This window comes from Symphodus melops, assembly GCF_947650265.1.
Source record: "Symphodus melops genome assembly, chromosome: 4".
Lineage (NCBI taxonomy): Eukaryota > Metazoa > Chordata > Actinopteri > Labriformes > Labridae > Symphodus > Symphodus melops.
Window position 1 is genome coordinate 2,829,141 of NC_136694.1, and position 27,052 is coordinate 2,856,192.

At 41.5% G+C, this 27,052-nt stretch overlaps 1 protein-coding gene across 1 annotated transcript in view; it reads right to left on the reverse strand.

Annotated features, from left to right (window-relative positions):
* LOC306821928 (receptor-type tyrosine-protein phosphatase gamma-like) overlaps window positions 1–27,052 on the reverse strand; it is a 377,123-nt gene that overhangs the window by 269,839 nt on the left and 80,232 nt on the right. Inside the window, exon 3 of the mRNA XM_079340572.1 lies at window positions 23,919–24,035. Within this exon, the coding sequence (XP_079196698.1) occupies window positions 23,919–24,035 (117 nt within the window). The remainder of the gene's footprint in view (window positions 1–23,918; window positions 24,036–27,052) is intronic.

Here is a 27,052-nt window from a genome sequence, read left to right on the forward strand (position 1 = left end):
TTGGTGTCTGAAACATGAACAAAGTGTGACTGGGTTCTGCACCAGCATTTCTTGGTAAGGTTGAGGAAAAGGTCAAACAGTCAGGGCTAAAATAATGTGTTAACACTGACTTCGGTTTTATTGGAAATGAACAGCGCTCTCCTGAGGGAAAGTGTTTTCCCAAGCACGTAAGTCTTCCCATCAATAAGCAATGCTGCCATAATGACTGACACGGAAAGGCTTTTGTGTTGCAGGCGCGGCATATTCATTCAATAGATAATCCGTTTGAAATTAATGCTGACTGACATACAAAGAAAGAAATACATGTTCATGAAATATTGATTGACATATTGGACCTGTTCTCGGGCATCTCAAGACTCCTAAGATTGTTCCACTGATAGACAGAGGACTGACCGTAATTCAAGTTTTAATCCTTTCACAACTCATTTGTGTATTTTGTCTCTGTAACGGGTCATACTAAGAACATAGATGTGCTATTTTAAAAACGTCAGTGATAAAGATATAACATAAGTGGTTTTGAGTATAGTCTTGGAAATATCCCAGACGGTCTTGTTTTTTTTTGGGTTGTGAAAATGTCCTTTGTCCTGAAGTCCTTTGGGACAATGTAAAGCTAGTCACCCACGAAAGACGAAATAAGCTTCTTAAAAGATGCACATAGGCATGCATGCATGCATTATCAAACTACACACACACAAACAAACACACACACCTATATGCACACACACATGCTTCAAAGCCAACTGGCAGGAAAACACACTCAATGTTTTGGCAGCAACACGGCTGTCATCCATCAAAGCTCAAACAAACCCTTCAATCCCTGTCGATACAATACTTATTCCAGCCACTGCAGCATGCATTAATTTATTTACATTGCTGCTACATTGAAATGTTTTCCTCTTTTTTTCCCACATGAAGCAGGTTGATAGATGGCTGGATGGGTGAAAGGAGGTGATTTGGTGATTTAAAGTCCAATTCTGGGCAGGAAAATTGGTTCCTGCCAGAGTAATACATCAAAGGGAATTAAAAGGTGATTGTGGTGTTTGTGTGTGTGTGTGTGTGTGTGTGTGTGTGTGTGTGTGTGTGTGTGTGTGTGTGTGTGTGTGCTTTGTGTGTACCGCACACCTAAGTGTGTTTGTGTCGGTTGCAATGAAAAGAGAAGGGGAAATGGCCTGGTTTGATGGCGCCATGGTAACACACAAACACACACACACAGAGGATTAGGATGTGGACGGAAGAAGGAATTGGTCGAAAAGAAAGGGAAAGAGATGGAGAGGAAGGCTTGAAACTCCAATTGACCTTAGCCTGATTCAGGTTGCCCCAATGTGCACACACACACACACTCATGAGCACACACCCTCGGTTCTTCGGTAGCACTAAGCGGTGAGCGATGGGGCACTTGTCTCGTCATCATAGCTGTCATGTCAGACACAGAGGATAAATGATATCCAGAAGAGCGGGCCAGTTTGGCTCTGATAGAGGAGAGAGAGGGCTCACACTAAGCTCGAGTCATAAGTTATAAGCCTGATATACTGCATGCACTGTAAGAAAGAACATTTGACATTGCAGTATGTACTCCTTGATACCTTTCACAAACCTGCTCCTGCACTGAAAGATTAAAGAGGGGGAAAAAAATAAAGTCTTTGAAGATGCAACAATATTCAACCGAGCGCAACCTCGAAACTACGGACAGTCCTGCTGTTCAGAAGCTCTTTGCACGGGTTTGTAGGAGCAGAATTCACCAGAGGGGGGAGGTCTCGGTTTCCTGAAAGCGACTACAGAATAAAAATGTACTTCAACCTGAAAGATCGCACATGAAACAAGAACAGCACATTTTTAACTTAACCATCCAGATCGGTGTGGAGAGCAGGCTACACTTGTTTTAAGACTTCAAAAGGGGCTGTAGTTGAGCCATGTCAGATACGACCTGTTTATCGTTGCCATGGAAACGCCGGATGTTACGTCAAAGACCACTGCATGAGGAAGCGTGAGCTGCAACGGAAAGCTGCCGTACTGTCACTGTATGAGCTGCGTGGTGTACATTAAACGTGGATACATTAGCTTGTCTGAAAACATATTCTCTTCCTCAGGTCGTCCCCCCCCCCCTTCATCTTCACTACGGTCAGATCAGAGCGTGTTGGAGGGGTGGAGTAGCGGAGAGAATCACTCCCATGATTCCCCGCGAGCCTCGACATCATCTTTTGTTATTGTTTTGATTGAGAGCCGCCTGGTGGAGGGATTTATATTCTGAGTTTCATTAGGCAAGGTATTCTGTTTAAGTAAGAGACTCCAATCATAAGGGTTCATCACGAAGAGACCGTGAAATTAAACATTGATATAAGTGGCATCACTGTTGGACAACAGGACACATCAGAACCTGACTAAAACAGACTGTAACTCACAACACGCCAAACAAAACAGAACCATGTGTGACAACTACAAATCGACCTTGACTTTAAGCTCAACTTGAAACACTCCAACTCTTAAGGCTGAATTTCTCAATGTTTTTCATCCACCCCCTGTTGGGCCTCTTTAGCTTATGCTAAATCAGAAATCTACTCTATGTTTCTCAGCTCTTCCCTGCAGACCCGGAGAGATTCTTCTAAACCAAAGCGGGGCTGACGTACTGTTTTTGAGAGGAAGCATTCACTTCACATCGTACGAGGATCCTCCAGTGGTCATGGAGGATTTTTCTCTTCCTCGCGCTGTAAGACTGATGTTAGATTTCAAAGTCCTGCACACAGCACTTTTCTGCCTTCAGGGGGCACAGTGAGGAATAAGATATCAGCGATCCTGCTAAAACCTTGGACAGTTTGTTCTGATCATGCCCGGGATCAGAAGCTTCACAGAGGCATGCTCTTTGTATTTGTTCTGTGTCTGACAAAATAACACCTACTCTGACTGAAACAAAGACGTGCAATCAACAGAAAGCAGACAGGACTGGGACCTGTAACAACAGTTCTTTCACAAAGAGGGTTATTTTGCCGCACTTTTTTTGCGTTTAATGTTTTGTTTGAACCAGTTCTAGTTACGAAAAGTGCAACCACATTTCCTGAAGGGGCGTGTCGAACGATTCATCTTCAACTCTGTCTTTGGAAAGGTGGCAGATTTGAAATGGACATATTGTGTTCTCTGCTAAAAAAAAAAAAAAAACACCCAAAAACAACACTGGCTTTCTACTCCTGCCTGTGTGAGGCCCTACATCAGGTTCCTCTCTGCTCGGGGAGGACAGGAACATTTTCCATTTCCGACTATACAGTGCGAGCTGTCCTCTGTCATCAAGGCCTTGTAGAGCATGAACAATAGCGACTAAGTGCCTCAGCAATAAGGCCATTCATCGTCTGTGTGCAGGATGTAGTTTCACTCTCACAGGACCTCTTGTGATCTCTGTCATATCTCACAACTAATGGATAACGCTCCGCCCGGCTGCCTGCAAACACATTAAGGTGTATGCGTCATGTGCAATATATACAGACACGCACTCACTCAATGTTTCACGGGCATCACGACCACTTGTACTTTTATCCACTACAAGTTCTACCACATATACGGTTCAGTTTAGTTGGAGCTTTTCATCCTTTCATTAGAGAGAGTGGGGAATGTCACGCCGCCGGTCGGACTCCAAAACCATTTAAAAATGGTTGGATTGTGGCTTCGGACAAATATGTTAGGTTCAAAGCTTTCAAAGCTCAAAGGTTGTATTTGTCACATATTCATACAGGAAGTGCAGTGAAATGCATTTGTGACATGTACTGTACTTGTGTGCTCAAATAGGTAAAAATAAAAAAATACATAAACTACAAACTACAGTGTAGTAGAAGAAAATACAATAAAGGTTTGTAGTGTAAATGATTATTAAGTTAGGGTTATGGCTAATTTGCATGTGCAATAGTTATGAGATCAATGTGCAATAGTTATAAATGGACTATTATCTATGACATATAGAGGGTTTCAGGGTGCAACCATCCAGGTTGTCATATAATTTCATATTTCTGCAATTTCATACTGTGCAAATATTTATTTTATATTTCTGCAATATTCCTATAAATAATTTACTATGCTGCTACCTGTAAATAACTGTACCATACATAGCCCATTTTACCTTCATTTGTGTAACTGTTTTTATATTCTTCTATTCTGTTTTTTTTTTTTTTTTTTTTTTTTGCTGTGTGCACTTTACGGTGAAGCCACATAATGTCATTGTACGATTATATAATGACAATGAAGACGTTTATTCTATTCTATGTATTCTATGTTATCTATTCTATTTCCAATGACAGCTGGGATCAGCTCCAGCTCCAATAAGCCTGAACAGGACAAGCGGTATAGATACTGGACAGATGAAAGAAGGTTTAAATGTGACAGCAGGAACAACAGGCAGAATAAAAAACTGCACTCACAACCTAATAATTAAATACTGCTTTTAATACCAGTGACCTGCGGTTAATGTTCTTTAATTCATGAAGAGTCAGGGGCCTCCCTCCTGCTCTGATTATAGCACGTCAGGTATTTATATAAACACAGTAATCAAACTCGCTTCATTTACTGAGGTCAATGGCAGATGTGTTTTTAAATCTGCAGGGCCTCAAAAAGGTTCTTTATTTTGGTGTCTAAATTTCAACCAGGTAGAGCTGGAGTTTATGAAACAGAGAGAGCGAAAAGCAAATTGCATTAAATTGAATCAACTTCTCTGCATCACCATTTCTTTTTTTTTTAAGTTTGCAGATTCAGATTTCTCCAAAAAAAAAAAGCTCTGTTCTTTGTTGTGAAAGCTGATACAGTGTGTTGCACATTAATCCTGTTTTATGAATGGACCCATCGCTCCTCTCGCACATCGTAGTCTGCAGCACTTTGATGTGACTATGTGAGTTAAGTATGTTAAACAAAGAAATGCAATGACCACCAGGTCCAGCATGACCCACTCTAATTAAAAACATAAATGCCTCACGTGATCCTGATTTTTCTTAACTATGTTACAATTTTATTTGGTTGGTAAAAGTTTGTCAGTGAGCCCCTCTGATGGAAACCAGGAAATTAATAACGATACAAAAAGAAAGAAGTAACTTGATAAGGCAAGTGATACATTATCAATCCATACAAATCACTCAAGAAATAAAACGTATAATATATATTTTTTAAAATGGTTGGATTTTAAATTAGATCATCCGTCTAGACCAGAATTCTTGAACATTCTCTTGGATTAATAGACAGTTGAGCTAATCTGCATCCTGTTGGACCATCGGAGGGGAATCGTACCAGCGGCCAAAAAAAACCTACACAGGGAAAGTTTAAACTCCATCCACAGCAGTGATGTTAGGGGACCTTTATTTATTCATGTTCCGGGGTTAATTAATACAAGACATAATTAAAGGGAGACCATGCAATGCCAGGCATGTTGTGTAAGTTGAAAGAGCCTGCTCTCATATCTGACCTGAGGTTTTTTTTTCTTTTAATCAGGATTAATAGAATAACCACTTAAATGACTGGTACAGCGAAAGGGAGGAATCGTGAGGCGACAGTTTTAACCACCGAGCCACGGCGCTGCCTGAGATCAGATCATGTGTTTTTGGAAATTATCTGAAGGATACTCAAGTGCTCCCTGGGAGAGAATATTCAGGATCTGATATCAAGGTCAAAAAGGAAAAAAAAATACTGCTCATGGAAATACTGCCAGGAGTGAATCAAAAGCTTTCAAAGCAGTCTGTTTCACACACACACACACACACACACACACAGTCACATTTCTCACCCTCTGTCAAAGCGGCACACACACACGCACCCTGTGTTAACAGGGATATAACGCCCTGCCTCTCACTGCTGCAGCGTTTGTCACGGCCTCGTCAGATGATGTATGACAAGTCTTGGAAATCTTAAGCTGAGATGATCTGGGCCAAATGAATTAATAATTCATCTTTGATGGAGTCTTTTTAATATTTCAGGCATAATTAATAAGCAGGGGCATCGCTTCCCCTCAGCACAGGAAATCACACTCAACGTCAACAGCAGATAAACGAGACAGAGCGTCCTGCCCCGGCCCGCTATCTCTCTCTCTCTCTCACACACACACACAAACACACACACGTTTCTACACACTCGGATGGATGAGACAGCAGGCCCCAGGGCGAAGCCGGGCTTACTATTAGTCAAAGAGCGAGGAATGAGCGTACACAGTCACACACACGCAAGTTTGTGAGTGATGTGCGGCAGTAGGGATGTGGAATAAAAAGAGGCGGGGAGGAGGAGTGTACATCTAAGTCCCTATTAAGTTCAAATCCGACTTTCAGCTCATAGAAAATTAATTCACAAACGGGAGAGAAAGACGCACTTTCGCAGTGCGCGGCAGTACCGGATCTCCTCGGTGGTCGACGTGCACACACACACACTCGTCGCTGTGGGGAGGAGGCCTTAGATAAAGTACAACACACACACACACAGGGGCACACACACCTTGGAGTGTATCGCTGCGTGTGGTGGCTGGATGTTATCAGTGCATTGCGATGAAGGATGGTCGCACAGTAGAAACCGCTTGCTTTAAGTAGACCATAATCATTTTCAGAAATGACACCCTTTTGGGCTAATCCATCCACCCGGCCTGCTGCAGCAGGGGGGGGCAGGATCCATGGAGAGGGAGGTATGGGGGGGGGACAGCAGCAGGTGGGACAGCAAGTTGAGTATCCGACCGGCTTGATTGCATCCTCCTCCACAGCCTCAGAAACGTACGCAGGGTCAGAGATGGAGGTCAGCAGAGGTGGAAAAGAGGGAAAAAAAGCACCGAACAACATAATCAAGTAAAGACGGCGCCGGGCAACAGTTCAATCAGGTCAGAGAGCACTTCAGCCCATCTCCTCCTCCAGACCCCCGATCAAGGCTCCTTCAGGGCGCACACCATGGAACAGGAAACCCGCTGCTGATTGTCAAATAGTGACCGATCAACCTGAAAGTCTCTGAACAAAATGACTTCTCTTTATTAACAACTTTCTGCTGTCAATGCGTTGGGTCAAATTCTTTCTCTAGAAACAGAAAGATGCACGATAACTTAAATTGAAGAGGTCATTTGTTACATTAAAGGAGTTACAGTGTTCAGACTTCTGTGATTACAGATCACTGAATACCCTTCTTTAAACATGTTATTCACACGGTCAACATATAAGTTGTAAAATGTGAAATATCTGGGTTGCACACATACTTTCAATAAGTTGATTTCAACTGAGCTTAAGACATTTATGTCCACATGATTTTTTATAAAATAGTGCCGTTAGTGTGAAGACGTAAATCACAACTCTGTTAAGGTCACAAATTATTATTTTTTTTAATCACACTGAAGATGTCCCTTTAAGCACGCTTTAAGCTGTCGCACAGGCAGCCTCATCTCTCTGCAGAATGACCCCTTAGTTTCAAAGTCCGGCCCCTTCCACTCGACTTCTGAGTCATCATAAAACATGTATGCATCCTCCGAATTAGCAATATGTTGTCTGTGGATTTAAAGGATATTTTTCCACGTCAAGAGCGTTTATCGTTCAGTGTAAGGCTGTGGAGAAAACACAATGAGAAATGTTGTGCATGTAACGTCGTGTAACGCAGCGCCGATCTAACTCGACTCTCCACATGCCCCAACTCGTCACCTCTCTCCATGTTATTACCCTCCTGCAGAGAAATGGCCATCTGGACCAAGAGCTGTACTTCACAGAGCGGCCTCACACAAAACCACTATCAAACTTCTTTGTGATAAATAGCAGTTGTTGTTTGAAAATTGATTTCCATTGGAAAACATGCATCAGATATTCACATCGAAGTCCCATGTACCGGAAATAGAAAGGCGGGACTTCGCCAGTCTAGGTTCGGTCAATCAGAAATCAGGTCAGTGCATTGATAAGACACAACACCTTACTTATTACTTCGAAGAAACAGAGTTAATATAACTGCAGCCATGAATTGTTCAATGTGTTTACATGACGTTAAATTAAAAAAAGCACGAATAATAGCTGAAAATGTTCTTCCAATTTGTGTAGAAATCTTGTGGTAAGATCCAAACACTTCCCTGCAGAGGGACACAAAGGCACCATGAAGAGGATTAGCCTGCTTTCATTCATCACTGATTATTAACGTGGTGGTTTGTGGTGGACCGACTCCAACACTCTTTCTGCTTCCTTTTCTTGTCCCACATTGCAGCCAGTGAAAAAAAAAAAAAAAGCAGAGTATTGAGAACTGGCAGAAGCTGCCAGTCTCCACATCAATGGCCTCATTTGTTCACACTAATTACACTAATGTGTGAAAGTGAATGTGCTAATGATTTATCAATGCGAGCATGTTCTGCAGAGAGGATCAAATGGGCGGCAAACATTTCCTCCACATTTCAGTTCATGTTCTCAGGGACTCAGTCAGGGCTGACCTTTAACCTGGAGGGCGGGCACACACACACACACACACACACACACCTTTATGACAGATTACACAATGACTGATGTCTGAAGGTGTTTTAAGTATGATTTCTCCTTGACTGAACATCCTTAATACAGATTGAACGAGCGAACGGTCCACATGAAAACAACGTCTGACACAAACTCTTTCACACACAGAAAGAAAAATCATTATTTTTAACAAGGTTTATCTGAAATGACACAGGCTGTAAACGAGTTCATGTTTCAATAAACTAAAGCATCACAATGTATCTGCTACTGTACATCCCAGGGCAATACATTGCTGCTTAGGCACTGCATTGCAATGTGCATGTGTGAGCGACAAAGGCAGAGACAGAGAGAGAGAGAGAGAGAGAGAGAGAGAGAGAGAGAGAGAGAGAGAGTAGTGAACAGGCCAATGAAAAAAAAAGGTTGTATGCAGGACAAGAGAGGAGCAATCAAGAGAGGAGAAATCCAATTCCCTCTGCCCTCTGTGTTTGTGTGTGTGTCCGTCTGTCCCTGTCCAGTACCAAAGGTCAGCGTCTTCTTGGAAACAGAAGAAATGAGGTTAGAGCTGAACAGGATGACAGGAAGAGGAGGGGAGGGGAGGAATAATATTAAAGAGTAACGAGATTAAAACCTTTAAGACAAAATATGAGAAATGACTGCCATGCAGGCGGTGAAGAAAATAAAAAAAAAGTTTTAAAAAAATTCAATCAAAACTAGGGAAGGTGAAAAGCAGCAAAACAGAGCTAAAAGTGAAAGCTGCATTTGTTTAAATGACTCTGTAAATGGTTAAAGTGTATTCTTCTTTTCTAGTCTTCTGACGAATGAAAGAGCTTTTACGCCTCAGGTCACATCGACACATTCACAGAGGCTGCTAAGGTAACCATCAGAAGTAACTAATCCCATTTATTCATATGCCTCAAAAGAAGCAGCGGGAGGATTTCAGAGTTAGGTGTCTCGACCAAGGACACATCAGACATGTTGCTGCAGGAGCTGGGCCTCGAAGCCCTGACCTTCTGGTTGAGTTGAGGGACTACGACCCCCCCCCGGTGTCTGCTCGATATGTACATGGCCAACTGCTTGCTCACATAATTCCTGAAAAATGAAGGCGAAAAGGTGCAAACAAACTGCAGTTCCTCCAGCGTCCACTTGAGGCTGGCTGCAGAAGATAAAAAATGGATAAGTCCTGGTTCAAAGGAAATAACTTGGTATAGATGACTCGTGTCTTTTTTTGCTTAACACTTTACGGAGGCGATTTTCTTTAAAACTCGTTTTTTTGTCTAAGAGTTGTTCAGCAGTTGTTTGCTGAGAGGCTTACAATTCACCTCAGCTCGACCCGATTGTCTGTTTGATTAAAAGTCAGGTCACCATATCTATGGTGAGCTTCATTATACCTCTTTTAGAAACCACGAGGTCTATACAGTCTGTTTACAGTGCTTAATGTTTGTTATGCTGCACCCAAATAGACAAAAGAATCAATCAAAAATTAGTTATTAAATTGTCTTAATCTTTTTTTTTTTTTTAGCTGTGTCATGACTTTAGTTTTTAGAGATAGGAAAGTGGGTAGAGTCAGAAATCAGTGAGAGACGAAACCAGGCCGCCCACTGTGACGACCACAGCCTCCATACATGTGGCCTTTGCACTAACCACCCGGCTCCCTGCAGCTCAAATTGTCTTATATTTTACATTTAATATGTGTTGTATTTTAAAACCAGGAGCTGCAAACAGCACAAGGCTGAACAAGCGGATAGTTGCACTCATGCTGTTTTAAAAAGGGGGAAACTTAGCAACTGAGCAGTGACCTTCTGTGAACCATATCCCGGCTGAGCAGAAGGTAGCAAGACTATAAAAACTCTGCAACCTGTATTAAAAACCACAATTGTTTTAACCTGCAACAATACCCACAGGTTTCGCTGAATCAAGCACGACTAAAACTGCTTATCTTTTCATGTGATTTAAGGAGCTTGTGCTCTTTGGATTTGTTGCTCCCTTCATGCAATAAAAGTATTTTTTTTTTTTAAATCAAACCAAATCCCTCCTCTCTCTCTGACGGTTGTGTAGCCAAGCGATCAACAGCAAAAATCTCATTGCCAGAAGCCCGGCAGCTCAATGTGACCTACATGCTTTATCTACACAAGACGCCTTCTTACTCACCTCTCACCTCTCTCTCTCTCTGTTCCCCTCAGTCTCTCCCTCACTCTCACTCTCTGTCTCTCGCTACGGTGAGGGGTCACGGCATGAAATGAAGAGATTACTCAAACAGGACAAAGTCATATTCAATTACAGTGCGGGGATATTGGCCATACAGTAAATCGAACAATTATGTGGCAGAGCTACACTGGCAGATGTGCATGGTGGCCCATTTTAGTGGAGTGTGCTGTCAGCAGTGTTGGGTCATTCCATTACAGCTGCAGACTGCAAGGAGGCCTATGCAGCATACTTATTACACTACACACACACACACACTCACACACACACACACACACACACACACAGACAGTAAAGGACTGCATGACAACGATGGGAGAAAAACATTACAGATATTTATCCAATCATCCCCACGAAGCACACGTGTCATTATCATTATGTCCTTGCAGTTGTTGTGCATCCTTTATAAGGGGACTCAGATGTTTAATCAATATATTTCATTCCCAATAGTTATTGAATGATTTGTCTTTAAGTAGTGGAGGACACTTCATTGATTACAGAGGATAAAGAGCTCATAGTAAAAGATTTAAATCTATCATTAAAGGGACTGTTTGTAGATTTGGGTTTAAGTTTTTGTTTATTTCTATATTAGGAGTCTAAAGTATTTTATTATACTTTTTTTATAGTTACAATAAAATAGGGTATCTTATCTCATGCAGGCACATAGATGATGAGCCATGTTTGATGGTTACATTTTCCAATATTTTGCCAAGTGTATGTTTTTTTTTTAAGATTGATTTTTGGGGGGCTTTTGCGACTTTATTTGAGCAATAGGACAGTGGGCTCTCCCTGTGAACATTTGTGCAAAGAAATAACTCGCAACTAATGAAGAAGAAGAAATGCATTGTGTCGTCTGTGAAAAATTAAATAAACATTCATTAAATCGCAGTAGTTTATCAGTATTTAAAGCAGACTTTTTAGCAATCCTTCAGTTCATCAAAGATCCCTTAATGAAGAAAAGCTATTTCTGTCACTGCAATTCAATGAAGGCCTCAGTCAAAAGTCAGGCACGCAGCTGAACATCCAACAATCTGTTGAAAAATTGTCACTTATCATTGTCATGTTTTCACCTCTTTCATTCTTATTTACACTTTGTCTCATCGGTGTTCATCCCCCATCAGCCTTCCTTCCCCTTGTTCTCACCTTATGTTTCAGTGTGGCTCGCTGCCAGTGCATTTATTAGCACACATGGGAGGGGAGAGAGAAGAAGAACAACGAAAACAATTACAAATTTCCCCCTTTTCTCCAGACATGGCAGATCTCTGTATTTCAAAGCTCCATCTCTCATACTTGAGTCAAATTGGAGTTCATTCTGATTTTTATATCTCTTATACCTTTCTCCAAAACACTTACATGCCCCCAACCCCCCCCCCCCCCCCTTCTCTTTATAGCTGTACCGATCACCATTGAATTATTCAGCCGACCGAGGGGGCGGGGGGGGGAGAAAAAGGAGTCAAAATATTTCACACAGGCTGTAAAGTCAGCCGTCTCTGCTTCTGCAAACAACATCCGGGAGGTGCCTGGAGGCTCAAAGCAGGCCAGCATACTGGGAAGCACATAATGGTACATTACTGTCGCAACTGATGTCCCTGCACACTTAAGAAAGAGAAAGAAAGGAGAGAGAGAAAGAAAAACATGAGCTCCTCTGAAGAGCGGGGAATATTTAAGTGTGTGACAAGAAGAAGAAGAAGAAGAAGCAGAAGAAGAAGAAGAAGAAGAAGAAGAAGAAGAAGAAGCAGAAGGCTGACAGACGAGCTTAAATTTCAATAAATTCTGGGTATTCATCTCACGAAAAGGCCTTAAAAGCCTTTATTGTTGTAGCTAATGACCTTCCACGAGGCACCACTAAAATTACAGCTTTTTACAATATTTTTTTCCGGCTCCTTTTTATATATTGATTCCCCATTCTCCAATAGCCAAGGCAGCATTTGCCCACTGTGTCTCTGAGTAAAAGAGATTTGCTGTGATTTTATCAGCCAGGACAGTTACCATTGTCCTTGAATGCTTGCAGCTAAATTATAATTTTTCTCTTTTTGTTACTCATTGTGTAAAACTTCTCTTAAACTTGTACAAACATCTGGACACTGACAACAGTACCTTTATCATTTCTGTAGTCTTGAGATGATTTGGAGGCTGACTCCAAACAATAGATGGTAGACGTACGTGTTTATGCTTAGCCAATGTTCAAACAGTAGCTATCCTTTGTCACGTTAGATTTAGATTCATATATGGTCAGACTTTGGTCTATGAGGACTATGCTTCCTGATAGCTCTGGTTTTCCAAACATGTGCTGTATGGAAGTGTTAAAGTAACATTATATATAGACGTTTCAGTTTGGTACAGGTTGTTGCGCTTTGGCGCCCACCAAAGGACTTCAAGTGCAACTGCATTGTTGTAAACCACAGTGCTGTTATGCCTCGCCCTTAGAGGCGACGCGGCATTAGAGACAACATTTTGGGTGAGATGAACTCCTTTATTTATTTTTTATGCAATTCCGAGACATTACTTGGACTTTCTGGACTTTGGTGAACGATAAGTCCAGCAAAGAGGACAACAATGAAATGAAAATGTCAACATGTCACGGCTGCTTGTTTTCATCTGTTTTAAAGGAATATTTTACACATAAATATATCAGAAATCCAATAAATGTCTCTCTGAGTCATGGCTGTCAATGAGTACAATGACTGTGCTGTTGTAGAACCGTGTTTACATCATGTTTGCGTGGACGGCCTTGTATATAAAAGCTGTTTTACTTTAACAAAAGAAAACAAGAATAACATACTCACTGCCAAGCTGGATGTTACATAAGTGGCCATGTTTATTCTGTGTCAATTTATGTGTAATATGGAGCTGTGCAATTGAGAGCAGGTGTGTCGCTAAACAGCGTTTGGTTTCGGTGCTCAAGGGTGACCTCTGCTGGATCAAAAAGTCAAAGATTCTTCCGTTAACAGCCCTCCTGTGTTTGATGATTCCTGACAACACTGTAACATTTACCCAACCGGATTTCTAAGTGCGCCAACATTTCTTTGTGTCTTTGCAGGGAAAGTGTAATGCACTGAACAAGAGCCTGCTGTTTAAATGGAGGTCGTTCCAGTGTTGTTGAAATGAAGTGACCAATGTGTCCCACTGAATGACGGACCTTTTTCCAGATGCTCCATGACTGAAGAGCTGGCTTACCTGATATATATACACTTGATGGATATTAGCTTCTGAGTCCTCAAAAGAGGCCAAGGCTACTCAAGGACTACTTGAGAGGTGTGGAAATATTATGATTGCTTTAAGGGCACCAAATTGATGCATTTTTCCAGGAGAGAGAGTCGGTCTGATCCCGCATTAGACACGCAGCCGCTGACGCAATCACAGAGAGTACTCTTATAATGCATCACCCCTCACACCTCACACGGACAGCTCAATTGGTTGCTGCCATTCATTTAATCAACACACACAAACATAGGACTCTTTGCACACACATCTACAGTTTGGTTATTAATGTATTGACAGAAGCAGAACTGAGGGGACAAGGTTGATTGAAAGCAGCGTTCTTTGTCCTCTGTGTCCTCGGAATATGTTAAAGTTCATTGTCAGAGCCGAGCAGAACTGGCATTACTGAAGGTCCATTCAGACGATGCATTCACTGTGGTAGTTTTATTGATGGCAGATGGTAGAAAACAAAAGGTAAGGGGATATGAATGACATATTTACACTTGTGCCTTGGGCGATAGAGCGATAATTATCACATCATAATTTAGACCAACAAATGTTCGGAACAAGTTTGATAGATTTAAACCTGTAATTACACCTCCCAAACACTGGGGGGGAAGGGGGCGCCAATGTGCCTTGAACGCTAGTTGTTCGACAACAAAGAGAAGAAGAAAAGGACGAAGAACAGCCAATCATGGCACTGGGATATGGCTCGGTAGGTTTACAGATATTTGTATGAAAAGGACAGAGAAAACATTTTAGACAAGCTCCACCAGTGCAGGACACTTTGGATATTTTGACAGTCCAACAACAAAACAGGAGACAACAGACAAGACGTGCAGCTACAAGACACAACAAACCTTTTCCATCGTTTCGATTAATATGACCCTTGACAACAAGAACGCAATGTAGCAGCTATCTATCATATCAGAGCTTTCCAGCACCGTGCACTGAGCTCATGGTGGTGATTGTTTAAGTTTGTCATGATCTAACAATAAAGAAGGTTGAACCAAAATAATCATCTTGTTTCTTCAATTTTCACTCACAAGCAAAAGATCTGATTTTCAATTTACAAGAAATAATGATTTGACGATTTATGGTCCATCGACTGATATGAACATTTCAGACATATCGTCCTGCCCTACCCGCCCAAATAAAAGAAAAAGTGGACACTGAAACCCCTTTCGTGATCCTTTGAGTTAATCTGCTGTTTCAATTGCATCTCAGGCACAATTAACTGACTCTCCATCCAATGTTGGAACCTGCTGATCTCATTCAGCCACAGAATCAGCTGTGAAGTCTCACACTGATATTGGATCCCAACATGCAGAATGTTCTAGGTCTCCCACGTCCTGCAGTGTCCTTTTATTCAAACGTGGACAGCTTCCAGTTTTAGTTGAAAGTAAGCTGTGTTTGTGTCTTTAAACTGCTGTTAATCTCTTATCATTAAATATTATATACTTCAGTGTGAGTGCTGACATCTTGGTGCGTACAGTGTGCACTTGAGGATCGCACTGATTGGCTTTGAGGAGTTTTTGAGTTGAGTTCTTTGTTTGTAAAAGTTTTAATTGGGAGGATATGCAGGAAGCTACAAAACACAAAGACAAATTCAACAGTGTGACTGCTGGTGTGTTGAGCCGATTATGCACTAACAGTCAAATTAAACAAATAAATCAAGCATTGGTAGTTATAAATTAATCTAAGAAAACTAAAAGATAATATTTTGATGCAACATACATGACAGACTTGTGTTGTGTATATAAACCAATTGTTTATTTGCATTACAAGTATATCATAAATCAAATTATACAACAGTTTAATTGGGTTAGAGCTATTCCATAAGCGCCAATAGACAGTACAAAATCACTCACCCACAGTGCCACGCTGTCTGACACTCACATTGCTCCTAGCCCTCTGTACATACATCATCACCATACAGTAGTGCACTAGAGCAGTGCCCTGAAGACTTTTGTTCTCCAAGTGAAAATAAAGGGAAATGTAATATTAGCTTTTTGCATAATCCGGCTGAATTTCATGCAACCCTTGTTAGAACGCTTCCAGATGATGAAAAGCAGCAATAGACTGTGTGAAAGTGACACACTGAGTTTTCTCTCGTCTTGTCTAACATTAGAACCCAACACAGAGAACATCACTGAAACTGACTTAAGGGCTTATTTTGATTCGTTATGGTCAGGTATGGCCCGCTCACACTTCTGGGATTTCTCGATAATGCAAGACTGGTATCGATTTTTGTCATTTCCATATGCGTTCCCGTGCTTCTGCTCATGCACAATGTCGAAGCACAACTCTTCTCACCATGCCAGGACCAAGGCACGTGTACAGTCATGAGCAGGAATTCACTTACGGCTTGTCTAGTGTGAGTACGCTCCTTAGCAATAACACAAAAACATTAAAAAACAGAATGCAGCATGTTGTCTACAGAAAAGCTGTGACTGCAGCTGAACCTTTGCAGATAACAGGACATGTCATGGTCGACCACATAATGCTTTGTGCAGCCCGATGAACATGACGGAGGTTTTGAGGAGATTGTGTTTCTCTATTTCCTGACTTGTGTATAGATCCCTGCGGAGAGGTTGATCTTTTCTCCTGCCAACCTCCAACTGAGGGGTCAGAGGTCACGCTTAGCTACAGAACAGAGCCCCAGAGCTGACGGAGATTTAGTGGCACTTCAGCAGAATAAGCTGAGTCATCCAGCAGTAGGACTAAATTGTATTTACACCTCAGACTGGAGTCTCAGGGAAAAGCATAAAGCATTGCAATAAAACAAAGGCATTGAATTATTTAGCTGGAGGTGTAGAGTTCTCTTTTTTATTATTATTTTGCCAGGCTGACATGCAGACGTTAAGAACCCTTTCTAAGAGAAGAATTTCTGTTTTACTGAAGTTTCAAACAGTCGCAAAAAAAAGAAAGGAAAAGAAATCAGAAATGTGGTATGAAAAGGTAGGGATTAAACGTGGAAACTTTAGAAAGATGTGACAACAGAGAGTTTGTTCGCAAACACATCAGATAAAAGAGCCATTTACGTCATCAGTGGGTTGTGACCCTCTCGTTTAAAGTGTTCTTGTCTTTATAATCCACAGCGCTTGTATAAAAATACAAGCATGAAGCAGGAAAGCGTTTGTTGCACCGTCACATTCTCACTCTGTAAAAGTCATCAGAAGTCTGCTCACTTTAGTTAGTGGTTGTTTGAGGATGCTGTGGTGACAGTAGCACACTGATTCTTGTTTAAGGAAGGAATAATAAAGACATCATCCAACGTTAGCTTGTTGACGCTCTTCTATCACAATACATTTATTTATATCATTGTCTCAGCGGCTTGTAGCATTACTTCTGCTTCAGACTAAAAACTGTCCTTTGTAGTTAAATGGACTTCAGCTTGCAGAGCACTGAACTAGTCCATTGAAAGCACATTCACACCCATTCACATCATAGACTGTAAATATTAATACCTGAGTGACATCACCCATTTGTTCTTGCTGGGGGCGCCGGCTCACCGGAAGTGGCCTTCTAACTCCAAGCTAAAACGTACAGTGTACTTTTTGCAGGTACACAACCAGAGGGGTCTATAGACCTTCATTTGAATAATCTGCTCATTTCAGGGAGGGTCCAGATTGGTCGATGTAGAGACATACTGACTGTTTGTAACACGTGTGCAGCCTCTGGTTTTGACAAAATGAAGCTCATGTGGAAGTGCTAACATCTTGCAGTTCTTTACATGTGCACTTGAGGCTGGATGAAAATGTATTCTTCCACAGCAGAATTTAACGTGTTTCAAACCTGGTTTAAAAAAACCTCATTTGGTCTAAATGGTTTTATTTACCAGTACACACTGCATGCAGTGTCGATTCTTTAATAACACATCTGTTTGTACTCATTTCAATCTGATTATATGAAGGATGAGGGAATAAGGCAAGTGTAGTTTATTTATATAGCACATTTAAACAAGAAGGAAATTCACACACGGAAAAAAACAAACATTAAAATTGAAAATGTAAAAATCACTTAAATTATTAAATCTGAAAATATGTTTGAATAAAAATAAAATAATAAAAATGAATTAATATTAAATTAAATAATTAAATAAAACCAGTAAAGAAGTGCAGAGTTGAAGTTTAACATTTATAAAATTGTTCTTAAAAATGTTTGACTTGTTAACAGGTGAGTCTTCACTCTTGATTTAAAAGAGCTGAGAGAATTAGCTGACCTGCATTTTTCTGGTAGTTTCTTCCAGATTTAAGGAGCATAGAAAAACTGAAGGCTGCATCTCCATGATTGGATCCCAATTACTGCTCAGGTTATATTTAATACTCTGCTTCTCACTTACAGAGCAGCCACAAAATCTTCTCCCCTCCCGTCCACTACACTCTGCCAATGAAGGGCGTCTGATCCACCCTTCACAACAAGGCCCTCAGACGCTAACTAGGCTCTTCTCCTCTGTCGCCCCCCGGTGGTGGAACGGTATACCAAACTCTGTTCGATCTGCAGATTCCCTTTGCACCTTTAAGAAAAAACTAAAGACCCAGCTCTTTATGAACACCTACAACCTTAATGATAGTGATGATGAGGATGATGGTTTTGTTCAATAATGATGATTTAGGATGGTTTCTCTGATTAGAGTTGATGTTGTCCTCGGCCTCCGGTCACTTCCTGTCAACACCTGTGTGTTCAATCAGGATTTGTTTGCTCTTCCTGATGTTGTTTCCTCCTCACTAGATCCTTGCTTGTGTTGTTCTTACTTTCTGATGAACGTCACTTTGAATAAAAGCATCTGCTAAGTGAATTGTAGAATCCATAGTCTATTGACATCGGAGTTATAGATCCGCCTGAGAGCTGTAATGATAACTAATTTAAGTAGTGCATTTCAATATGTATCTGAGTACTTTTATTTGAATCCAATAATTCTGTCACAAAGCAGGCAAGACACAGAAATCTTTAAAGCATAGCAATGTCCAAATTTAGCTGTGATTTGGGTTTTCTTCTGCCAGTCTGTGGACTGAATGTTTAAAGATGTAGGCATTTTCAATTTTCACGAGAAAAAAAAAAGAAAAAGAAAGGAAACACCACTTTCTGTCAGGCTAATAAAATTGCATCTCCTCACAAGTGAAACGTCTGCACAACATATCATCAATTTCCATCTTCATTTGCCCACTTAAAGGCTGCAGCACAAAGGCCTGAGAGCTCTCTGATGGCGGCTGGTGCTGAATGGTAAAACAGCTCGACAAGGAGCACGCAAATTAGGTTCGCCTCTCTCTTGTCGATAGCAAGTCTTGACATTGTGCAGGTCTGAAAATTAATTTCCAGTCGAGTGTGTGTGTGTGTGTGTGTGTGTGTGTGGGTGGGTGTGCGCGCATTTGTGTGTATCAATGGTTTAAAATGGGGAGCAGGGGATTGTTAATACCAACATGTGGGTCATATCGTGAAAGGAAAAATGAAAAGTCTTTCAAAACAGGCACTCTGGTATTTCAATTCTCCAGGAGCCAGGGATGAAAAGACAATCAATTTGACCTGAGAGCGTCACAGTTGGCCCATTGCAGGAGACGGCCTCTTTAAACTATACTGCAATGCACTTGTAATTATGTGGAATGGGGAACATATATCATTGTAAGGGTTGTATAGTATATTACATGCTTTATATTGCATATCTCAAGTAAAAAGTCTTGGCCAGTGGAGCTTGAATGAGGTTAATGTGAGCAGTTAAACTTTGAGACTCAGCCTCATGATGACTTCCATTTAATGTGATTAAAGTTACACTCACATAAAAACCATTTTGATTAATCAGAGTACAATGTCACTTAATTGCACCATAACATCAGATCCATTATGACTGAATGACAATTGAGATCAAGCAACAACAAATCTATAATGTTGCTGTACTTTTATATGCCAAAACAATACATGAATTCACAATTTATGCAATTAGTCTATCCAAACACAGAACGCTCTGAGGCAAACAACAGTTTCAGTGACCTGCAAGATCGATCTGTAATTAACAAACACGTCTCTGTTTCCTTGATGCTCTTCATGAAACAAACCATTTAAGGATGAACACGATTAGCTGACCAAATCATTAACCTCGCCAGTCGGCAGCAGAGTTAGTTGGTTTATCTAATTAGTCATATTTTTAGCAGTTCAGGCCAGCAGTGTTGGTCAAATATTATGTGTAAGCTGGACGCAGCAGGAGCTGGCTACTGCCGTGCTGCCACGATGCTCCTGGATGTAAACCTGCACAGTGAACAGATAGCATCTTGTAGAGCAAAGTGGCTTGATGATATCCGTCAGGTTAAACTGACATTATGCAACAAAGCATGTGGATGTTAACCTGCAAGGAGGACAGCAGGCGGTCAGTGTGAGCCTGCTAGCATTAGCCACACTCTGCTAACCATTCACCTCCCTGTATGCTGTGATCCCTTATTTAGCCTTGTAGAATACACTGTGACCAATATTGACTTTATTGGTATTTTCTTAACTTTAAGGAGTTTCCATTTGTGATTTATCAACTTTGAAATTGTGCCTGACTTTTACTGTCACACAGCATCCTTTCCTACATTTCTTACGTCAACATTAACTCAACTTTTTTATCTGTCTGGTTTCAGTTCCAATGTTCGAATATTGTTTTAGCTAGTTTGTGCTAACTAGATACTAGCCGGGCCGTAGCTCAGTGGGCAGAGTCGACGTCTCTCAACCAAAAGCTGCTTCGTTGGCAATGTGTGAACAGGATTATTATGTCTTGAGAAGAGCGATACAAGCTCAAGGCTACCATTTACAAGTCCATTAGTTAAATATTTCACAGAGAGTCTCCTGGATCATGAAAACATATTTCAGTTAAAGTCATAAATTTGAGTACTTTGGAATAATTTTTTTCAGAATTCATGTCAGCTCTTAATTCTATGAAAAAGCTCATCTGAGCTCCCGTGTCGATGTTAAGCTGACGAGAGAGTCGGAGCACATTCAGCCCTGTATGCAACAGGTTAATAAAGCCCGGCCATGAATTTGACTAAGTAATTGCACATGGACCCAGAATCCAAAAGCAGGTTAATTTAACTGCTGAATGTTCTGAGTTCAAGCTAATTGGCTGAGGATATGTTTCTGTGCTGCACAGGAGTGATAATTAACCTCTGTGTATGCCAAAGAAGTTGCTGATGTATGTCAATACAATGAAATAAATGAGCAGAATTCTTTCTACACGTTTTTAAGTCACATGCTTCATAAAATATTTTCAAAGTTTTACAGTCTCAATAGTTTTGTATTAAAGCTTTGTCCTTAAAGTCTAAATGTCAGCGGCGCCCTCTTGGTAGACAGAGCACGCTGCTTCACAGATTAATTGTGGGCTGAAGTGATAGTAAGAGCAGTGCGGAGGGTGAATGTTTGAATTGTTGCCTTTTTCTGTCTCTTTGTCTCGTTCTCTCATCCTGAAAGTACAGGGCCGCCCCCAGATAACTCTCCCTCAGCATTGTGCCTCGTGTTTTAATCTGCCATTCTGATCAGGCAGAGGGCAGAGCAGCCTTGGCCCCGCTGAGGTCCTGATTGGAGTTTGTCAGACCTCTGGAGGACACGATTAGAACAAGCTAATTAGAAGAGAGAAGTTTAGGGAACTTCTGAGAAGTTATCAGAGGGGAGAGGGAATGTCTTGGAGCGATGTAAAGGACTGTGAACAATCAAGGCCTTTGTTTAAGCTTTTATGGGGCCCTTGGCGTAATCCTCTTTAGTGGCCCCTGTTTTGTGAAAATATGATGATGATTAAAAACACTCAAAGATGGGAAAGGGAATGCAAGGGTTGAATACATACATCTGGTGTGGTCAAAAAGAGGCTGGACTGTCCATTTGAAACATTTAACCAATATCTAAAAAGATGTTTTTTTGTTGCTTATCATCCTGAACCTACATCGGGCTCGTTCCACTCGTTCCTCGCTCCAAGTAGGGGCGTGTCTGAGTTGATTGACAGGTGAGGTTTCACGTTAACTCTTTGTCTGTTTCTTGATTGATGGAAATCATTTCCAAAGATGATGCAACAGGGACTATGTCCATGTTTTATACAGTCTATGGACATATTGTTTTGTCCACACGCTCCACTACGGCAAACATGGCGGCCTTTGCACTGGCTGTGTGTTTGACAGCTATTTTTTTTATTTCAGAAAAATAGTCCACTTTTCATCTTTTAACTTCGACTCCCTTTGGCTTTTGAAATGACACAAAAATGAAACATGCACTGGCTTGTCGGGCGTGCTGTCTCTCCATTGTTTTCCCCTCTTGCCTGTATCCTGCCAACCATTACATCAGCATCTTACGTAAGAGCTGCGATCAAGCATGTGCGGGAGGACGACAGGAGAGCATCGGTAGATCTTAGCATCAGCAGCAGCAGCACTAAGTGAAACTGTCACCGGCTCTGTTTTTCCCCACAAGCTCCTGCACTCTCGCAGGCTCGACGGGCTACCAATTAGGGTTAGACGAGCCAGCGGAAATATTGAAATAAATAAACTAAAAGATCATTTGTGGCCCGGGGCTCGCGTCGCTCGCATGGTGAAAGATTAATGCGGCCCCTCTGAAAAACTAAAGCCTCCAAAGGGACAGCGGAAGTGGCTTTTTCTCTCTTCTGAAGCACTGGTGAAATAAAAAAAGAAGGGCCCGGAGACGCCTCCAGGCCATCGGAGCACAGAGGACGGGATGAGGAGGAGAGCGGCTTAAAAGAGGAAGAAAAAGAGACAGAGGAAGAAGAAGGCAAACATATTGCATTGACAGTAGCACATAAATGCTTTCACTCTCAAAGACACACACCCACACACAGCTTTGTCTTACTGTACTCACAAAGCCTTCCACTTACTGAAATCTCTGACATCGAAGCACAAACCAGCAGCCTTCCAACATCTATCTTTGTAAATAAAAGCTGGTATTCAACAATGATTGAGTGTTTAATTATTGCCAACACAATGAACTCGCTAATTTTTGCTAATCACTGCTACTTCTCCCTTCTTTCATTCACCAACTACGAGTGGAACTGAACCGCCAGGCTGAGCCACGGTGAAGAGAAGAGCATCATGATGTAAAAAAGGAAGAAAAATGCAGTAGCTGTTGCACAAACTACAGGTGCTTTCATGGCCAAGCACAACAACAATGTGCATCAAATTAAACCAAAAGGCAGTCGTGTTTAAAAACCGTGTCAGCGACAGCTATAAGACACTCATCCTCCTCCGTTTACTTAAACTTTGATGCATGTGTTGTGAGCTAAAAATGTTCAAATCTGCAGAATGCTTTAGCCCTGTTTCGGTATGGATCAGTACAGTTCAGTACAGTTTAGTTCGGTAAAGCCTGATCCTGTTTGCGTTTCCACAGCCAACCAATATTTGGTCAGCGATGTAATAGCGTGACATCATAGCAGCTAATAGCTAACAGCTACCCCGCTAATAAATATAGGCTTTATCGAGAAACTTGAATGGATGCAGTTGATCAGATAGAAACACCCAGAGTCCTCTAGAGGTCATGGGCCGGGGGAAATAACACATTTCAGGTGTTCACCGAAAACCATCATGTGCACAATAGACACCTTTGCACGCAACGAGCACCAGTGTGCACGCAATCCGTTCTCTTGAGCATGGGGTGTATCGACTCTTCTTGTTTTGAGGTTTCGAACGCACACATGAGACATCCCGGTTCATCCAACCACCCTCAAGACATTTCTCAGATCGTTGTTTTCTCTGCTGCATGCATCAGCTACCTATCCAAATGTGTGTGTGTGTGTGTGTGTGTGTGTGTGTGTGTGTGTGTGACTCAATAGCTCCAAGCACTCTGAGAGTTCAGAGCCTCCCAAAAGCTTCCCATTTAAAATACTTGACCCATAAACGATCCCATCTGATCCTGAGCACATTGCTGCTGCTGCTGCTAGCTCTTTGAGTATTCCTGACAGAGTTGTTGGCAAAAGAAAATATAGAGGAGTGATTTCTCCAGATATATAGCTTTTCTTGCCACCTTTCAGCTTTTAGTGTTGAATGTTTCTAAATGTTTCCCGACATGTGGAAGACTTGAGGGCTAACCACAGAGTGCACACACACAACGACTCATCCTGGTTCTCAGAGAGAAAGGAGCGCAGACACACACCTGAGTAGGCCCAGTAGCTCTCCTCAGTGGCGGCTCTCCGGTGTCGTGTCTCGCCCGCCGTGGCACTGCGAAGGCCTTGGATGGGGGATTGGGACTCTGCTTGGCTTCCTGTCAGCGCTGCAGGGGAGGAGAACACAGGGACAGACGGGTTAGGATAAACAGCAGCAGAGCTTCAGCGGCATTATGCTGCCCTGCCTGGATACCTGCTGGGAAGAATGACAGCCAACTGTGTCCTTAGCTGCCTTACCACGCAAGCTGCCTCAGAAAAAAAACCAGCCACTGTGGGAACAAAGGTCAACGACGACGAATAACAATGCCGTGCAACTTCACTGTCGAGGAAAACCTCACATGCATTTAAGGACAACCTCAATCTCACACTTCCAAAAGTGAAGCTAAAAGGATTCATCTGCATCAGGTGCAGATACGAACAAATGAGACAAAAGACTGGGGAAGAAAAAAATCAGAAAAAGGAAATAAACAAAAAGTATTTTGATGTATTATAAAGTACCCCTTTATTTAATTAATGTAAACTGGCTTATAGCTGTTCTTTTTTCTTTTTGCTATTTGATGCTGGTTATATTCCCTGTTTTACTGTTTTTTTGGAGCTGTTGTGACACCAAAATTTCCCCCATTGGGGGATCAATAAAGATTATAATTATCCTTATGTATTGTGCAATAAAAGATTTAGTAACATCCTCTCCAGCTATACGATGATACATACGACAGGGTTTCATTATGTCTACACATTATGCAGAAAAGTGAGCATTCACTCAGTCGAGATGATTGAATGTGTTGTTCCTTGTGGCCTGAGGCCCTCTGTGTTAATAAAACAGCGCTGAGAAGTCGACCTGAGGCCGGATAACTGTTGATCTACAAAACGGGTTTTGACCAGACTTAATTAAAGGTACAAAGGTGCAGTCAGCTGGAAGAACCTTTTCTATCTGAATATTTAATCAAATATATCCCAAAGGACGACTTCAGTGATGTGCTCACATGAACACAATGCTGCTTGTTTTAAACTCCCATCTCTATCTGTAATTGTGTTTTTCTTTAATGATTTGAATTAAATGCACACTTAAAGCTCTGGACATATGACGACCTTGAGTTTCTGTACACCACTATGAAGTGAATCTGCTTTAATTCAACTGTATCATGATCAAGGCAGGTACAGCATTATGTCGGTTTGTCTTGATTAAAAAAAAAATTGTGTATTGCAAGTGACTGCCATCTAAAAATGTACTAGGATACATATCCCTTTGGACCAGACAGGGGGCGCCACTTTTTACCCTCTTTTCTCGCTTATTAAGTCAAAATCAAGTTAAAGAAATGGCGGTACCCTGTTAAATTATTAAACTTTGTGGAGAGCTGGTTTGACTTCAAAGACTCAATAGAGAATGAACTTGAGCTTGTATTTTTCTTTTCTATTCTTCTGACCACTCAAAGTGCTTTTACACTGCAGGTCACACCTTCACGTTCACACACTGATGGCAGAGAGAGAAGTGTCTTAACCCCATGGGCACACGGGACATGTTGCTGCAGGAGCTGGGGATCAAACCCTTAGACTTCTGGTTGAGAGACGACAGACGTCTGAGCCACAGCCGCCCCGAGTACTGGTTTGATTTTAAAGGCTCCTCAGTTAAAGACAACAAGTGACCAGTGGAGGTGGGGAGCAGGACTTTTGGTAAACTGGTGCATGCTGTGGATCCGTACTTCTATCTTCTACTATCCACCCTACCAAAAGCTTAAAGGCTAAACTATCGACATGTTGAAAACAGATCGAACTAGAAACGCTGCACAGTACCTGCACGTTGTTCACTTTGCTGAACACAGTGGAAATCATTTGTTCCCTCTGGAAGACCCAAAACAGTTCATATACTAATAAACTTTTATTCTTGATGTTACAGTTATTAGATTTACAGGTGTTCATCCGAAGCTCTGTTATGTCGCCTTTTCATTAAACACAGTCGCCCGAGCTGCTGCATTACACTCTGATAAAATAATGTCTCTTTCACAGTCAGATCATTTAGAAAACAGCGGCCTTCCTTAGAATTTAATTTCTCATGCATTGCTTTTGGAAGTAGGATGTGTAAAGGTCCAAGATTCCTTCTGCCGGTTTCACGTGTGAACCTCGAACCGCCTCCTCTTGGCCAGAGAGACCTTCTTGATCCCCTGTGAAGAAAAAGGCAGAGATGGAACGCTTTGCTTCTTTAAAGTGGAGGACAGGACTTCTGAAAGCTTCTCGCCTAATGGCTCCACACTGCACTGTGATTTTAGCCTTTAAAGACTTTTCACACAGAACAAAAATCACACTAAAAGGAAATGACTGAAGTTTCTTCAAGACCTGCCGAAGGCCAGCTTTGACTTTCACGTCATGTATAATTCACAGAATATTTGGTGAGTTGTTTTAAGGGTGGCTCGTGTTGATTCAAGGACAACATGTGTCTTAAATAATGCATGGATATAAAGTGAGTTAATGAAGAGATCTCAGATACATCTAAATTGCCTCAGCCTGTTATTTTTGTCATACTTTAGTTTTAAGCCTGTTCACAATGAAATAGATGAAATAAACGTTATTTTTATCGTAAGAGAAGTGGGTTTAGTCTCGACTCAAACTGGCCTGAGTGTTGAAGATAAGTCAGACGCATAGCAGAGGTCAAGTTGGAATCCGGAAGAATATCGATTTCTCCTCAGTGCAAGTGTGCTGGGATTGAAGTCGAATCTAATCGTCCTCTCCAGCCATAACTTAAGAACTGATGAACCATGAAGACAACAAACGTGATGATGAAAATTTTAAGAAAAAATGTTGTGATTCACTCAGTCTTACTTTTATGAACACTTTACACCCAAAGAGGACAATTGGAGGGCTTCAGATCTCAAGCAAAAACTTGAAAATGTTACTCAGATGTTGAACATGAGGGGTACATGGACACATCCATCGATGTGTCAGTGCACCCCCTTTTCTTCAAGGTCATGAAATGTTTGGTTTCAACAAAGTACAAACCCACTTTGGAAGCATGCTGTGGGAGTGATATCTGTTCCAGTAGAGGTCAAGGTGAAGGTCAAGGTGTTCTTTATTATCCCTGTGAGAGGGCAGTTTGTTTAGCAGTCAACAGCAAAAAAAACAACAACATACA